General features: G+C 48.0%; 1 protein-coding gene across 3 annotated transcripts; it reads right to left on the bottom strand.

The window, feature by feature from the left end:
* Positions 1–5,639: 5,639 nt before the first annotated feature.
* On the bottom strand, positions 5,640–17,654 carry LOC133372465 (zinc finger MYM-type protein 1-like). Of its 3 annotated transcripts, XM_061601116.1 has the most exons (5): positions 17,453–17,637; positions 17,081–17,145; positions 16,426–16,481; positions 13,086–15,180; positions 5,640–6,746 (listed from the first exon to the last, which is right to left on the bottom strand). In XM_061601116.1, exon 4 carries the CDS (start codon positions 15,177–15,179, stop codon positions 13,125–13,127), a length of 2,055 nt encoding a protein of 684 aa, XP_061457100.1. In that variant the 5' UTR covers position 15,180; positions 16,426–16,481; positions 17,081–17,145; positions 17,453–17,637; the 3' UTR covers positions 5,640–6,746; positions 13,086–13,124. The 3 variants fall into 3 exon arrangements, 2 of the variants coding, with proteins under 2 accessions (XP_061457100.1, XP_061457101.1); XR_009759494.1 differs by lacking the exon at positions 13,086–15,180 and having other exon boundaries at positions 17,453–17,654; XM_061601117.1 differs by lacking the exon at positions 16,426–16,481 and having other exon boundaries at positions 17,453–17,638.
* Positions 17,655–17,701: the final 47 nt, after the last annotated feature.

Below are 17,701 nucleotides of genomic sequence, written 5' to 3'. Positions count from 1 at the left end.
TGGGAAGGGACAGAGCATCTTTCCCCAACCCAGTGCCCTCCGGATTCTTTTGTACTGCAACTCCCATGGGGTAGTAGCTGCCTGGGGCTGATGGGAGTTATGAGCCAAAAGATATGGAGGATGCCAGGCGAGCGAAAATATTCTGAGGAAAGACAGTATTTCAGTGTTTAAATATCTGCCTTGCATGCAGAAGGTCCCCTGTTCAGTCCCTAATGGAGAGACCCCTGCTTGAATTCCTGGACAGCCACTGCCAGTCAGTGTAGGCAGTACTGATCTAGATGGACCAATGGTCTGACTCAGTATAAGTCAGCTTCCTTTTTGGGGGAAAGGCTGTAGCTCTGTGGTCAGATCATCTGCTTTACATGCAGAAGTTGCCAGGTTCAATTCCTGGCTTCTTAGGGTAGGGCTGGGAATGTCCCTGGTCTGAAATCCTGGAGAGCCGCTGCCAGTCAGGGCAGGTAATACTGAACTAGATGGACCAATAGTCTGATTCAGCACAAGGCACCTTTCTATGTTAAGAAAACACACACAAACACATAGTGGAATGTGAATGGTTTAATTTGTTTTTCCCAGTACGTAGGAGATTTAAGCTCAAAGGTCCAAAGAGTAAACAAACATATCGGAAAGAATGAACTTGAACTAGAAACCATTCAAAGATCGACCCTAAAATGAAGTTTCAGTTCACTTGGCAATTAGGGGAACTACTTTCACGTGTAGCAGAGAGTCTTCCACGCTGGCATTGAGCAAAGAGAGAGAAGTTAGTGGGACGCATCAGTGCTGAGCCTAAAACCATTCACAGTCCTGGAAGAGGAAAACTGGGTGCTTAAAAACACTAGAGCGGAAGCCTAATGCCATGACTTATTAATGAAACAAATATAAAGCAGAATACACAACAGAAGCGTACTGTTGTTTAGATGCCATGTTGTAGTTGGATATTTTTGTGCCAATAAAGTATGCCAAACTGTGTGAAGCTGGATTCTGAATGTGTTTTCATCCATGACATCATTAAGGGAGGAGGCAGGGGCAGGTGAGTTTGGAAATATTCCTAAGCCAATTCATATATTGAGATGGCAAGATGGTACAGTCCTCAAGCAGAGGACTGTACCACCTTCATTTTCACCTTGGGAACCACCCTTGTGGTCACTGTTGAACATTGAACCCCCAGGTAAGAAATGAGTCAGAAAAAAGTCTTGAGCATTGGTCTTTCACACAGGGTGCAAATATCATACAGTTCCTATGCATGAAAACCAAGACAGTATAGCTTTGGATTATTGATCTCTTTACAGCGTTTAGTGGTCGCCCTTTAACTAAAAGGTCTCCAGGCAGCTTACAACACCAGAGTCCGTGATAGCTGACTTCAGGATCTCACCTTTGGATATGACTTTGTTAACAAGCTCCGAGGGTATGCAGATTGTTAAAAGCAGTGTAACCGATGGGTGATTCTTTCAAGTCCATTTGGAGTAATTTTATTCTTCATATAATGTTTTTGATATCAAAGGCCAATTTGATAAATGAATTGAAGAAGATCTGATGTGAGGTGACCTGTAGCAGGGTGCAAATCAACTGAGGTTTTTTTTTTCCTGGGTTGATTTAGATACAAGGGCTAGTTGGCTTCCTCCTGTGACATTTAGATTCTGAATCTGCAGGTATATGCATAAATTATGTTAGGCAAATGTATTTCTACAGGCCTGGGCCCCAAACTCTTGGACTAAAAGGCCGGGGTCCAGAATCCCATTTTGTTCAGTGGCCAGGGAGCCCTGTACAGGACCTAAGAAGAACCTGCTGGATCAGGCCAGTGGCCCATCTAGGCCAACTTCCTTTCCTCACGGTGGCCCACCAGATGCAAAGGAAGCGTTCTGAAAGTCTTCTCCAAGAAAGTCGGCGATGTCCAGAACTTAAAGTGGAAAGTGGTGGTGGTGGTGGGGAGAGGCATACTTTTCAAAGTCCTCCCTCCTCTCTTCAGGTCCCCAATGTCAACAACTTAATAGAGGAAGAGGGGGAAACTTGGAAAAGCCTTGCCTTCTCTCTACGGTTGCTAGGTTCAGGGGCTGGGCCTGGCCACCAAGAGGTCTTCTGTATCTTTAACAGTTGTGCAGAGGGAAGGGAGAATTCCACCTTGTGGTTTTTCCCATTACAGAGTTGCAAGAACACCTGCACTTGGCTGACTTTCTCTTCTCCTGAAGATACAGGATCAGTCTCAGGCCCTGAACCTGGCAACCCTACTTTTCTCCCTTACCTCAGCAAGTCAGAAGTCTGCACAGAGAAGCAAACATACATCCTACGCAGTCGGCATGGCTTGAAGGTTTTGCAGAGCCAGAAGAGAGGAATGGGAGAGGCAGGAGTAAAGAGGTGGGGAGGGATGCTCTTTGGACCTTTGACCAATCACTTTGCTGTGTCTGCTTCTGGATGTCTTGGGTTATCAGCAGAGGCAGAAAGAAAGAACCAACGGAGAGACTGGCTTCTCTGCCTGTCTCCAACTCAAAAAACACAGATCCACATCAATTCCAGGCTGCATGAAGCCTTGTGTCCACTCCTCTCCCTCTTTCCAGGCGGGGTTTTCAATCCCCAGAGAAGAGCTTATAATTCTCAGTGGAGAAGGGGGAAACCCACCCTCCCCTTCGCTGGCTCAGATGCACAGTGGCAGGCAGGCACGTACTTGACGCACTAGGAGGAAGACGCATTTTACCTGCGATTTCTTCCAAGCTAGCCAGAGGCTGCTCTAAATGATCCAGTGCTCAAGGTGCATGCACACAATTTTTCACTCGTGTGGCGGTAATAACTTGGCAGACTTCAAGTGTCCTGCCCCACTACCTTTTCGCCTTCCCCCTCCTCCCCTATGGACTAGTGGCTTTTTGTTTGTTTGTGTCTGGAACCTGTCATTGACACACTCACTTATGCCTCACTGGTGGGTGGTTCTCAATTTCTCCCCCCCCCAGGGGCCACTTGAAAATTGCCGAGGGTCTTGGCAGACCACTTGATCATCTTTCTGCCAGTTGCAGCCATTCGAGTGCACCGAACTAGATGCTGTATGATTTTAAACTGTATTTTTAGAGACATACTGCGGACCACCTGAACAAAGGCTGCGGATGACTGGTGGTCCAGGGGCCACCATGTGGGAACCCCTGATTTACGCTATATATGCCTCCCAGCAACGACTGTACCAATTTAAACTTTGGAAGTCATTTATCAGAAAGGGTAAGAACATCAGAAGAGCCTGCGGGATCAGGCCAGTGGCCCATCTAGTATAGCCTCAGTGTTCGTAGTGGCCAACCAGCAGCCCATGGGAGGCCCGCATGCGTGTCCTGAGCACAAGAGCACTCTCCCCTCCTGCGGTTTCCAGCAACTGGCATTCAGAAGCCTACCACCTCCAACTTTAACACAGAAAATGCAGTTACTGGTACCACGGATAAAGCCACCATGAAGAGCTATCATGTGTACTGTTATTTAATTTTTGCAGATTGTATTTTGTATTGTTTATTGATGCATTTTTTATATTGTATTTTATATTTGTGGTTTTTGTAAGCCCCCTTGAGGGCCCTTGCCCAAAAGGCAAGGTATAAATAAACTAATAATAATAACAACAACTATAGAGGCAGAGCAGAGCTATCATGCCTGATAGCCATGATAGGAACAAAAAGGGGAAAAGCACCAAACTAAGATCAAAAGGAAGAGACAAGCTCCGGTGCCGAGTGTAGATTTACTGCAATGCTCTACGCATTTCAGAAATGCTTTCCTTCCTCAGGAGCTCAAAACATTCAAGCAAACCCAAATTATTGTCATGGAGACAACACAGCTGTCATGAACGTAAGCATAACATTTTCAAAGACCACATTCAATATAAATCATTTTTTAAAAGTTTACATTTTTTTTAATTAACAATGATACATCCCCAATCACTGACGCCGAACTAACATATTATAAAACCATAACGTATGGCTTAAGTTACACAGAATCTTCTATTTGCCATTACAAGGCTTAAAAAACTCCTCCACCTTGTACTAACCTGTGGAAGGAAAGCATTTCCGAAACGCGTAGAGCATTTCAATGAATCTACACTTGGCACCAGAGCGTCTCTCTCTTCTTTTTGATGATAGCCGTGATAGCCTTACCCACCATGACTTTGCCTAATCCTCTTTTAAAATTGCCCAAGATGATGGCCATCACTGCCGAAGCACATGAATGTACCTCCCAACAGGAAAATTACACCCCCACAGAAGAAAATGCAGGTTGCAAAGGTGGCTGTGTTTCTGCATCTTTCACAGAGGGTATAATTTTCACACAATCCCCCCCTCCAATGAAAAATGAGGTGCGGTAATCTTATGCATACATGTCTTTATTAACATGCAGCATTTACAGGATGCTCTAGAGCAGAAACATCTGTCCATTTAGGGCCATACTGCATAAGGCTCTCCAGGGCCGCAGGCAGATATATTTTCCTGCAATTTTTACCTCGTGTCTTTTAAAAGTGGAAATGTCTGAAATTGAACCTGAGGACTTCTGCTTGCAAAGCCCGCGCTCCACCACCGAGCTATGGCCTGGCAAAGATAAAGCCACTGTAGTGGAAGCTAGTGCCCACCTCTGTAACTCACGAGGTTTTTCAGCCCAAGGGCCATATTCCCCTGTGGGCAGCCTTCTGGGGGACCACATACCAGATACAGCTCTCTCCACCTCCCATCCAGGCAAGCAACAGCCATAATCACAGTTCAGGGAGACAGTTCCAGCCAGGTAAGATCACTAAAGGAGTGTACAGAGCAGAGCCAGTGAGGGGTGTGGAGGAGGAGTCTGGGCGGAGTCCCAAGGGGCCTGGAGGGCTGCCTTTGACCCCCAGACTGAAGGTTATCCGCTCCTGTTATAAATCAAGTTATTATATATATATATATATATATATACACGTAATTGTGATTAACCAAACAGAGGTTTTTATTGTATTAACAAAACGTTTCAGCTTCCGCCTTCATCAGCTGCCAACATACAAATGCTGTTACCAAGGTGGCAGTTATAGAGCTGTGAGGATGGAATGCTCAGAGGGGCTTCCTTTGCAGAAGCTCAATGATGCTGGTACTGTCCTCCAGGTTCAGGCCATGTATATATACATATATAGTACAATCAAATATAGCAGTGGTTAAATTATTGATTCATTGATTTCAACAATTTATATCCTGCTTTAGCACCCATCATTTCTAACTACGACAACCAAACACTGGAATCAAATAACAGACCGGGGCTTTTGCTGGTATGTTTTCCAGAATCACAGAAATACCAGAAGTGTTGGTGATGGACATCAGCGTTTCCGTGAGCACACATGTAAGAAAAGATTTTGCATATAGATGCCTGAACAGACAGATCTGGTAGCATAAGTGACAGGATTTCTCTTCCCTGCCCAGAAGTGAATCCAAAAGATATGCAAGACATCAGTCCGTGTCATATTACTAGTTGTTATGTGCCTTCAAGTCGATTTACGACTATGGTGGCCCTATGAATCAGTGAACTTCAAAAGCATCTGTCGTGAACCACCCTGTTCAGATCTTGTAAGTTCAGATCTGAGATGCTCAATTAATGTCTCTCAGTCTCCACGCACATTTAAAGCACCTTCCCCCAAAGAATCCTGGGAATTGTAATCCCCCCCCCAGAACCACAACTCCCACCACCCTCAACAAACTACAGTTCCCAGGATTCTTTGGGGGGAAAGTCATGCGGACTTTAAATGTGCATCAAGTGTGCTTTAAATGTATGGTGTGGCTCTGTCCAAGGCTGTTCGCTACTCAGCACAATCTCACTTCAAATACCCACTGCACTGTAAAGCAATGTCATATTGCTTTTAACACACAAGAGTTCCCAGGATTCTTTAGGGGAAGCCATGTGCTTTAAAAGTGCATTGAATTGCTTTAAATGTATGGCATGGATCTTCCCTCAGTTGGATACAACCCTCAGGCTCATCGTTCAGGGAGTGGGGGAGCCTGAATTGCAACTCCATCGTGCCTGACCATTGGCCGTGTTGCCTGGATTCCAATGACATCTGAAAGGTCACACATCTTCCATCTCTTGCTCTGTTTTCTTCTGCCCATTCCGCTTACTTTTTGGCAGCAGCATTTGGGCTGGACCTCAGGAACGTTCAGAGTCGTTCCTTTCCCCATTGGCCCAATAGGACCTAGTCAGCTCCTCCACGCACCACAAAGGTTAAGAGACATATGAACTTCAAAGAGACAGCCACATAAGCCTTTTTGCAGCCAACACAAGCACAAACCTTAGACGATCAACACAGTTATTTGGGCAGAAGCTTTCCCTGGCCAGAGTTCACTAGAAGTATAAACTTATCACCTAGATAGATATGGTATTAAAAAAAACGGGGGAAAGGAATTGGGTCCTGGATTAAGCTCTTCTCTAGGTGAGAAAATGGCATAGATCTTTAGCACTGGCATCTCATGGTCATTGTTCTTCTATCAGCGCGTATGTGTTCCTTGCAAGTCCATCAGCTCTCTTTGCCACACACAAACCCGCCAGTGGTTGCGAGATCAGCTCCTCCGTAGAAACAGCACCTCCAGAAAGGACACAACCTAGGACAGGGCAGGGAAACCTGTGTCCCTCCAAGACTCCAGCTTTTCATAAGCCCCAGCCGGCGAGGCCAATGGCCTGGGATGATGATGGGAATTGGAGGCCACCATCAACTGGAGGGCCGCAGGTTTCCCTTGTTCTGCTCTAGCAAAGCTCAGAGGTTCACCAACTTCCTTCAGAGTGGTCTCAGCCACCTGGAAAAAGAATGAGATAAACAGATAAACACACATGGAAGGGAAATTGCCACCACTATGCACCACCTAGTTAAAAGAATGGATTACCTTTTGTCTGCCCAGCATAATAATGGCTGATTATGAATTTCTGCACCTCCTTTGCAAAGGACCAGGGGACACTTAAAGCATTACAGTCATGCAGCTACTTAGCATCTAACTCAAGGGCTAATATTGTCAGGCCCAGGATGTGACTCAGGAACCAGACCAACGATTGTAGTTAATTCGTGTTTTATTAGGGTAATGTCCAAACAAAGACTGTGTTTTCTCATGAATCAATACAGGGATACAGGTCCTGCGGCATTGGGAGAAAGTTGACAGAGCAAGGGACTTCTTCCCGCCTGTTCTTTAAGAAGGGGCCAAACAGGCACGCAATCTTTCGCTCCTCCTTAACTGCCCCTCAGGTACTGCCCGCCTTCCCCCCCTTCTCTCCTGTCTTTTCAGCTGTCTGCGTGTGCGCGGTGAGGGGGGAAGCATCACCCCCTCCTCTTCTGAAGTTTCCGATTCCAGGATGGGGGATAGGGAAGGGGCTGATGGTAAACTGCCTCCCCGCTTTTCGGCTGTAAGCAGCCCTCCCTTTTCCCCCTCTTGCTCTGAGCCTGAAAGAGGGGGAGGTGTGAGAATGTCCAGGGAGGGCTCAGGCTCCCCGTTGCTAAGCGACCTTATCACTGGCAGTTCCTCTGTTTCGTCTTCGCTCCAAAGGGGGGAAGTTCCTCCCCCTTCCCTCTGCCATCCATCCGAATACTCTTCTCCCAACTCTCCGGGATCCAGCTCCCCGGGATTGGGACCCCAGCTCTGCCTTCCGACACCATCCCCCCTCCCAGGCTGTGCCCCCCTCCCCTTGTCTGGCTTGGGACGGTGGGGAAAACGTTGATGGAAAAGTTTTACCAATTCTGGAGCATGCACATCAGCTGCATCTTCCCATGATCTGTCAGCCACCCCATAGCCTTTCCAGTGAATCAAGTACTGCAGCTTGTGGCGTCTGATCCTGGAATCTAAGATCTCCTCAACTTCAAACTCAAGCTGCTCATTTACCAGGAGTGGAGCTCCGGGAGGTTCCTCCGGCCGTAACTCACTGGGAGGGGCGGCTTTCGTTAAGAGGGATCGATGGAACACAGGATGTATTTTAAACGTGTCAGGCAGCTTCAGTCGGTACGCCACGGGATTGATTTGAGTTTCTATTTCGAAAGGACCCACCCTCTTGTCTTGTAATTTTCTACATTTGCCCGGCATCTGGAGGAAGCGGGTGGACAGCCATACCTGGTCTCCCGGTTGAAGGGGGGGGGCTCCTTCCTGTGCAGGTCAGCAACTCGCTTGTACTCCGTTTTGGCTTCGTTTAACTGCTGTTTCAGTGTCTGTTGCGCCGCTTGCAATTCCTTAAGGAAGTTCTCAGCTGCCGGTACCAGCATTCCTTCTGAGCTGCTTGGAAAGACTTTAGGATGGAATCCATAATTAGCGAAGAATGGGGTTTGTTGAGTGCTGGAGTGCAGAGAATTGTTGTAGGCGAACTCTGCAAAATGCAAATATGATACCCAGTCAGTCTGTTGATAGGACACATAACTTCGTAAATATCTTTCCAAAACGGCGTTCAAGCGTTCCGTCTGCCCATCTGTCTGGGGGTGATGGGCGGAGGAGAGTTTTAATTCCGTCTGCAACTGTTTCCACATTGCTCTCCAAAATTTGGCTGTGAACTGAGTTCCTCGGTCTGAGACTACGCTGTTTGGCAATCCATGCAGCCGGTAGACTTCTTTTATGAATAACTTGGCCGTTTCTTTAGCCTCTAAGGCCCCTGCACAAGGAAGAAAGTGTGCCATTTTGGTAAGTAGATCCACCACTACTAAGATGGCTGTCATTCCTCGGGACTTGGGTAGATCAGTTATAAAATCCATGGAGAGGTCCTTCCAGGGTTCGTGTGGGACAGGCAACGGTTGTAACAGTCCTGCTGGTGTCCCTGTTTGTGTTTTTGTCCGCAGACAGACAGAGCAGGACTTTACATAACTCTCAATATCCCGACGCATTTTAGGCCACCAGAAGTCCTTGGCCACGTTCTGAATGGTCTTGTAAATCCCAAAGTGTCCCGCTGTGATGGAATCATGACACTCGCGTAGGATTCTGAGCCTTAATTCCCCTTCTGGCACATATCTGGCGGTTTTGAACCATAACAGTCCATTTCTCCAGTGAAAGGTTACTTCTGAGTCTTGACCTTGTCCCGTCTCCTGCTGATATTTTAGCATGTCTGCATCTTCTTGTTGTGCCTTTTTGAGTTCCTCTTCCCATGAAGGCTGGCATACTCCCAATGTTAATTTCTCTGGCGGGATTACGTACTGAGGCTGGTCCTCGGATTCACTTTCTTTGTATTGTGGCTGTCTGGATAAGGCATCCGCTCTCTGGTTTTTGGCTTGGGCATGGTAAGTAATCTGGAAGTTAAACCTAGTGAAGAACTGGGACCATCTTATCTGTCTCTGGTTCAGCTTTCTGGCTGTTTGGAGGCTTTCAAGATTCTTGTGGTCGGAGCGCACTTCAATTCGATGAGAGGTCCCCTCTAGGTATTGTCTCCAGTTTTCAAAAGAGTCCTTGATGGCCAGCAGCTCCTTCTCCCAAACTGTGTAGTTCTTCTCTGCAGGCTTTAACTTCCGAGAGAAGTATGCACAGGGGTGCAGCTCCTTCCCTTCTTGGTCTAATTGTAGCAGGACCCCCCCGATGGCAAAATCTGAAGCATCTACTTCCACTACGAAAGGGCGGTTCAGATCAGCAAAGCGCAGAATGGGCTCAGTAGCAAACCTTCTCTTCAGCTCCTCAAAGGCCTCGGTGGCGTTCTCTGTCCATTGAAACTTCTTCTTCCCCCTTAAACAGTCAGTCAGAGGAGCTGTTAATTTGGAAAACCCTGGAATGAACTTTCTGTAATAATTGGCAAACCCCAAAAACCGTTGTACATCCTTTTTGGTGACAGGTTGGCCCCAGTCCAATATGCAGCTTACTTTCCCTGGGTCCATCTCCACGCCTTCCGCTGAGATTCGATATCCAAGGAAGTCTAGAGACTTGAGGTCAAATCCACATTTCTCTAATTTAGCATACAGGTGATTTTCTCTCAGTCTCTTCAACACTGTCTTCACATGCTGGTCGTGGTCTTCCTGGTTCTTTGAGAACACCAGGATATCATCTAAGTAACAGATTACATACGTGTCCAACAAGTCTCTAAACACGTTCATGAATTTTTGAAAAATTCCTGGACTTCCACAAAGCCCGAACGGCATGACCAGGTATTCATACTGTCCGTAAGCGGTCAAGAATCCTGTTTTCCATTCATTTCCCTCCTTCATTCTGATCAGATTGTACGCTCCTCTCAAATCCAACTTCGTGAAGATTTTTGCAGAGCGCAGTCGGTCCAGCAACTCTGAGATCAGGGGCAGCGGGTAGCTGTTGGGGATGGTGATCTGGTTCAATGCGCGATAGTCGTTACAGGGTCTGAGTCCCCCCCCTTCTTTTTCACAAACAATAGTGGCGCTCCAGCAGGGGATTGTGAGGGGCGTATGAATCCTCGCCTCAGGTTTTTATCCAGGAATTCCTTCAGGGCCTCCCTCTCATTCTCTGTGAGAGAGTAGATTCTCCCTGATGGGATGCTGGCTCCTGGCACTAGATCAATCGCACAGTCGTAAGGGCGGTGGGGGGGTAAAGTCTCTGCCTCTTTTTCATCAAACACATCTTTGAATTCTTCATACTTTGGCGGCAGGGTCACTTGCTCGATCTCTTGCACTGCCCCCGCTAAGGTGTTCTTGATTCCTTCAGGTTGACAGTTCTCCTGGCAATACTGTGAGGTGAACCACACCACCGCCTCCTTCCAACTTATTTTGGGTTCATGCTTTGCTAGCCAGGGCATTCCCAGAATCACCTCAAAGTTTGAGAGATCTGACACGTATAGCGAAATGAACTCTTCGTGCCCAGGGATTTGAAGTTTCACTTCCTCCGTGGCTTGTGTCACCCCTCCTGACTTCAGGGGTCTCCCATCGATAGTCTCCACAGCTAGGGGAGCGTCCAGTTTCCACCGGGAAATTCCATGACGCTTGACTAACTTTGCATCAATAAAATTTGTGGAGGCTCCACTGTCAATTAAGGCAGTGGAATTAAACACCACTCCTCTGGAAGTTGTAATCCGAATAGGCAAGACCAACACCCCCTTTGAGGGAGGTTGGATCGTTGGGGGGCCTTTATACAACGCTGTCCCCAGTCCACCGGCCTGCACATGGACTGGGTGTTCTAGTTTCCCGATGGCTCGGCTTTCCCCCTTTCAGTCCACAGTCTCTGGCCACATGGCCCGGCTTTGAACAATAAAAGCATAAACGTTCCCGGCGTCGTCTTTCCTTTTCTTCTTCTGACAGTCTTGGCCTAGCCCCTCCCTGTCCCTCAGTTGCATTACCTGCCATCCCTGTAGTGGGAAGGGTCTTGTTGCGGGATGCCGAGGCTGAGTATCTTGGGACCTCCTGCTTCCTTTCCAGGCGCCTTCCTTCCATCCGGTGATCTATCTGTAGGCATAGCCGGATGAGCCCTGGTAGGTCAGCGGGGGGGGAGGTCCTGGCCAACTCATCCAGGATTTCAGCATTTAATCCACTCCGGTACATAAACATCAGGGCGGCGTCATTGTAACCAGTTTCCTGGGACAGAATTTTAAAAGCGTTAGTGTAGTCGGCAACAGTCCCTTTAGCTTGCTTCAGAGCGCCTAGTTGCCGCGCTACTGTTTCAGTCCTTTGCGGGTCTTGAAACATCTCGGTCATCTCCTGTATAAATCCTCTGTACCTTCCTAAGACAGTATCCTTTCTCACGAGATACGGAGTCACCCATTTTGCAGCTTCTCCCTCCAGGAGGCTAATCACGAAAGCTACTTTAGCCCCATCGTCTGGAAATTCCGTGTGCCTGACATCCAGATATAACTCACATTGAGCCACGAAGGTTGCCAACTGATCACTTTGTCCCGCGTATTTTGGGGGCAATCCAATGGGAACCTTTACTACGGCAGCTGGAGGGGCTGTTCGCATCTGGTCTATCGTGGCCTTCAAGGTTTGATTATCCGTCTTCAGCGCCTTGACTGCTGCTAGCAGGGCTTGAACATCCGTCTGCAAATCAGCTACCTTAGTCCTCAGGAGTTCCACTTCTTCCGTCTCAGAAGTGGGGTTCGTCCCCCCCGCTGCTCCCTTTGACATCTTGTCCCAGTCAAGTGAAGAGAGCGTTGAGGGTGATTTAGGTGGCTCTGTCAAGCTGTCAGGCCCAGGATGTGACTCAGGAACCAGACCAACGATTGTAGTTAATTCGTGTTTTATTAGGGTAATGTCCAAACAAAGACTGTGTTTTCTCATGAATCAATACAGGGATACAGGTCCTGCGGCATTGGGAGAAAGTTGACAGAGCAAGGGACTTCTTCCCGCCTGTTCTTTAAGAAGGGGCCAAACAGGCACGCAATCTTTCGCTCCTCCTTAACTGCCCCTCAGGTACTGCCCGCCTTCCCCCCCTTCTCTCCTGTCTTTTCAGCTGTCTGCGTGTGCGCGGTGAGGGGGGAAGCATCACCCCCTCCTCTTCTGAAGTTTCCGATTCCAGGATGGGGGATAGGGGAGGGGCTGATGGTAAACTGCCTCCCCGCTTTTCGGCTGTAAGCAGCCCTCCCTTTTCCCCCTCTTGCTCTGAGCCTGAAAGAGGGGGAGGTGTGAGAATGTCCAGGGAGGGCTCAGGCTCCCCGTTGCTAAGCGACCTTATCACTGGCAGTTCCTCTGTTTCGTCTTCGCTCCAAAGGGGGGAAGTTCCTCCCCCTTCCCTCTGCCATCCATCCGAATACTCTTCTCCCAACTCTCCGGGATCCAGCTCCCCGGGATTGGGACCCCAGCTCTGCCTTCCGACAAATATGGCCCTGCAGGCTTCTCTGTCTGGCCCTCAGAACTCTTCCCAGGTGACCCGCTCTCATTGGCCCTGCTTTGCACCCTGGTGTTTTGTTTTGTTTTTTTAAAGAAACTGGTTGGAATATGTCCATGTCTCGCTTTCCTGGATGGAGGATAGAGAGGGGTGTGCGAATGTGTGCAGAATCTACCGTACAAAGATAAAATATACATTCATTGCTCCTTCCTACTTTGCCTCTGGCCCCATGCACCACTGACATGTGGCCCCTGGAAGATGATCCAGAGAGGACTGCGGCCCTTGGGTCAAAAAACATTTCAACCCTGATCAAACCGTTCTGATCCAGAAGGAGACCTGCCTGCTACAGTTCCTTCTTTGCTGGGACAAAAGTTGTGCCCCCCTCCCACACCTAACCCGAAACATCACCTGTTCAGGTGTTTGAAGCAGCGTTTCTTCTCAGGTCTTCTAGAGAAAGTCTGCCTGGCGTTCTTTGAGGTTGGCAAAAACTTCAATGGTCCTGCTGTTAAAGTCTGGGATGTCTGGAATCATCTGCTTCTCAAGCGACAGCATCGCCAGAGCACTGAGCTGGTCTTCCACCACGGTGTTCCTCAGGAAAGTCTTTACCTTCTGCAGGGACGAGGATGCCCGCTGCGCTTCTGTCATTGGCATGGGGGTAGTGGTAAGGATCTTCATCAACTTTACCGCTTCCTCGAAAACTGACTTCAGATTCTGTTCCAAAATCACGTTCAGGAGCATGGAGGGGTCTGCGCAGCCGTACCATTCTTGCCTGACATATAGGACTGACAGCTCTGACCTGAATCGTTCCTTCTCCAGCGTTGGATAAGCCTCTACAACTTCATGAAACGCCTCTATTGGGAATCTCTTGTGGTGTTCTGGAAACAACGTCCCCGTGAGCAGCATCACAGCCGATAAGTGACTGGTGAAAGCAAACCGCTCGTTCATATGTGCGATGACGATGCCGCAGACTTCGGATGCCATTTCCACCAGGATCTCCTTAGATTTGTCTCTGGGTAGCTGAGATTCTGGAGGCAACTCACAGAACAAGCCTCTAACTGACTCTCGGATTGAACCAATAGCTTTCACAAAATCCGAGGTCGCTCTCCTCACTGCTCCTGAATCGGTGGCTGCCTCCTGGAGTTCGCTGTTGAGGATATGCACACAAACCATTATTTTGTAGAACAGCGACAACAGGTATAGGAAGGCACGGTCTCTTTCCAGAATTTCCAGAAATCCCTTAGCCTCAAGGATTGCGGCTTGATCAGACTCCCAGTCTGCAATCGTCTGAAAAAAACGAATGACTTCCCATCTCTTCTCAAACACCAGTTCTACAGTTTGGATGTTGAAGAGTTTTCTTTTCACTGAAGTTTCCAGCGCTTCCTTCCTTTTCTGGCTCCCAGCAAAGAACGCTGCCATCCTCGAAAGTTCTGAAAAGAAGACTCTCACTTCTTTGATCTGGGACGTGGCTTGTTGGATGATCAAATCCAAGTCCTGCGCGTAGCAGTGAACATAGTGGGCGCTGGGGAATACGTTCCTGATTCTCTTCTGCACTCCCATGGGCTCACTGCGCATCACGCTCGCCCCATCGTAGCTCTGAGCGATGACTTTGCTCTTGTCCTCCTCCTCTGGAAAAAGCACCGCCAGCTGCTGAAGCAGGAACGCAGCGAAAGTCTCGGGCCGAGAGTCTTTCATCTGCGTGAATCCGTAGAAACGTTCCACCAGCGAGCCCTCTTCATCAATGTACCACAAAATCAGTACGTTTTGGACGTGGCCGGCAACATCGCCGACATCATCAACTTCAACAGCGGCATACTCAGCCCTCTTCAGCTGCTGTTTAATGTGATCTCTCACTACCGTGAACATGCAGTCAAGCAGCTCATTCAGGAGGTTCTTCGACAGGTCTCTGAACATGGGCACGCTCTGCAGCTGCAGCTCCAAGGCGACGTCAACAGATGCCATCAGGCTTACAAGACCGCTGATGAACATGCCCGGATTTTCGGTCTCGTCGTGGCCACGCAGCGCTAGGTCGAAAGCACCACAGAATCGGATGCAGTCAATGATTTTCCAAAGGACGTACCTGTTGTTCTCTACCTCTGGGTTGCGCTTCACAGAATCCTCAACCCGGTGCGCCGCAGGGCTCGGTGGACGCAACATTGCTAGCTGAAAGGAGCAGTCGATGTGAGCCTTTGAAGCCTCGTGCGTCTTGATCTTCTCCGCAAGATGCTTCACATCCCTGACTCCAACCTGGGTCCAGGTCCTCTCACCCCCAAACAACAGACACGGGAAGCAGAACAAGGCGTCTTTGGAGGAACTGCCACAGAGCCATCTCTTCTTTTCGTACCACTCCAGGGAGAACTTCCTCGTGTACTGTTTCCCTCTGCCACTTGCAGCTTGTGGCATCACCAGCGGTGGCTTGTCTGGTCCCAGTTCCTTGATTTTTAACTTGTCCTCCAAGGATCGGCTGGAGAATGAGGTTGCCTGGAGGGCTTCGACTGTATTCATCCTGTACCATTAAAAAAAAAAAAAAAGACACACAAATTGTGGATGATTTGGCACTATATAAGGTTGACGCTAGAATGGGGAAACTTTTTCAGCCTGTGGGCCACATTCACTCCTGGGCAACTTTCCAAGGGCCACATGTCAGTGGTGGGTGGGACCAGAGACAAAAGTGGGAGGAGCAACACATGTAAATTTTAGCCTTGTGCAGAAGACTAGTTTCTTTTCTTTTCTTAAATTTCTAAGAAATAAACTCAAAAAGATAATACAAAATAATAGTAAGAATACCATATAATGCCACACATCCTGTTACATAAACCTTTCAATTTTCCTGTGATATCTCAATACAAACCTTTAACAACCGATAAGACATTTTTAAAAAGATATTATTCAATGGTCTGTTTTCCTTCAATAAATGTTTAAATATTTGATACTGAGATTTTAGAGATAATTCATCTCTAAAAGGCAAACAGGCATGATTAGAGTTCAAGGACACACTGCAACCAGGAATAAATACTCAAGGTATGATGCAAGGCCAGCAAATGACCTGGAGAACATTCGAAGGGCCAAAGAGAAAGGCCTGGAGGGCCGCATTCCACTCCCGGCCCAAGATTCCCCACTCCTGATTTATGCTGTCTAACATGGGCATTAGGACACTATATCAAAGCTGTTCAGTCATAACAGCAAGATACAATATGTTCAGCAAGACTGCTGTCTCTCTCAGTCCTGTAACACAAGGGGTTGCCAAACTTCTTAGGCACGTTTATGATTTATTTATTTATTAAATTAATATCCCACTCTTCCACCCAGATGGAAAAGGGTCATGGGTGTCACCCTTTCTGGTTATTTCCCACCGCCACCCTCTGATAAAAAAAAAGAGACAGAAAGCAAGCACACACATAAATACTTTATTTTTCCAAGGGATCTGGGTAAAAGTTGAATCTGGTAGAATTAATCCTGAGCCTTGAAAAGCACATAGAGATGAAAGGAAGTGAGAAAGAGGGCCATGCTTTCTCCTTCAGCTCTATGTACTTTTTTGGGGGCAGGGAGGATAAGGTTACTGCTCTCAGTGCCTATGACCAAGGAAGCAGTGATGAATAGATAAAGCTCAGAGGCGCTGTGGGTCTCTGGGAAAGGCCTCAAGGTGCTGTTGCACCCATGGGTGCCACATTGGCGATCCCTGCTGTAAAACAATAAGAAAAATCACAAAGTGAGTGATTGGCTAGAATCACGGTGCACAGCTATGTCGTACCTGCTTAACAATAACAGCAAGACAGGAGTATGTTCAACAGGGCTGCTCACCCAATCCTGTAAAATAATAAAAAATTAAGGGGTCAGTGACTTGTTGCATTTAAAGTTTATTTATTTATTACATTTCTAGTCTGTCCTTCCTCCCAAAGTTGCCCAGGGGGAGCTAACGCCTAACTAAAACAATTCTGATACAGTTGCAAACTGGGACAGATCTCTACTTAAGAGGGCTGTTGAAAGAGGAAAGCTAACAGAGACTAACTGTGATGACCATGAGGGGGACCACACAAGCGTGGATTTTCTGGAAAAATAAAATGAGAAAAAACAATACAAAAACACAGGGTGCATATTTGGGTAGTCCAGTTTTAAAAAAGAAAAGAAAACAAGAAACTGCAGCTAGAAGTCAGCCCTTGGCTGCTCTAAGGATAGGAACAGAGGAAGCTGCCTTATACCGTCTAGCTCGGTATTGTTGACACTGACTGGCAGCAGTTGTCCAGGATTCCAGGCAGGGAGTTTCTCCCCGCCCTACCTGGAGATGCCATTGGGGATTGAACCTGGGACCTTCGGCGTGCAAAGCAGGTGATCTACCACTGAGCTACAATCCACTCCCAAAATTCAACACCTCCCTCCACCCCCAATCAATTCCTCCTGGGCTTTACCTGGGTTGGGAAGGATGCAAAGGAACTCAGCAGCCTTTCCAAACAGCAGACTCGTCTTTGGCGCGCTGAGGAGGAAAAGGAAGAGGAGGAGATGGAAAAGGGGGCTGAAACAAGACCACGTCCCTCCCATCCACACACACCCAGCTTCTATTCCTCCTCCTCCTCCTCCTGTAGGGCGGACCTGGCCCTCATCGCCCTCCCCTTGTAGGCTGGGCAGAGGAGGGAATCCTGGCCAATGCTCATTTCCAGTTTAGGGCCACAGTATGTCTTAATCTAACCCTGTTTTTAGCTCCTGGAACTCTGGGAGAAGAGAGTCCCTTTGAACATGTGCAGAGCACCATTCTCAACGCAGCACATCGCTGCAGGTCCCACCTGGACAGAGATTGAATGTCAGCCGGGGACGTCCTGGTTAAATCAGCCGCGTGAGCCTTTGTCAATGGCAGGATTTATCCAGAGGGTGCCTCAGGGCATGTGCCCATCCCCTTTTGCATTTCTCTGCACTGAAGAAACACTTGTCCAATCAAAAGACGGAGGCACTCAGATTGACAATCACAGGGACCATTGAGGAGGCAGTTCATGAAACTTCCGCACCCAGATCCGCCCTTTTTACTGATCACGGCA

This window comes from Rhineura floridana, chromosome 18 (genome assembly GCF_030035675.1).
Source record: "Rhineura floridana isolate rRhiFlo1 chromosome 18, rRhiFlo1.hap2, whole genome shotgun sequence".
In the NCBI taxonomy this organism is placed as follows: Eukaryota; Metazoa; Chordata; class Lepidosauria; order Squamata; family Rhineuridae; genus Rhineura; species Rhineura floridana.
This window is presented reverse-complemented; position numbering and strand designations above follow the sequence as displayed.

Bases quoted from the DNA above. Each gene is read 5' to 3' on its own strand.
- LOC133372465 (XM_061601117.1), bottom strand. From the start codon at position 15,179: ATGAATACAGTCGAAGCCCTCCAGGCAACCTCATTCTCCAGCCGATCC.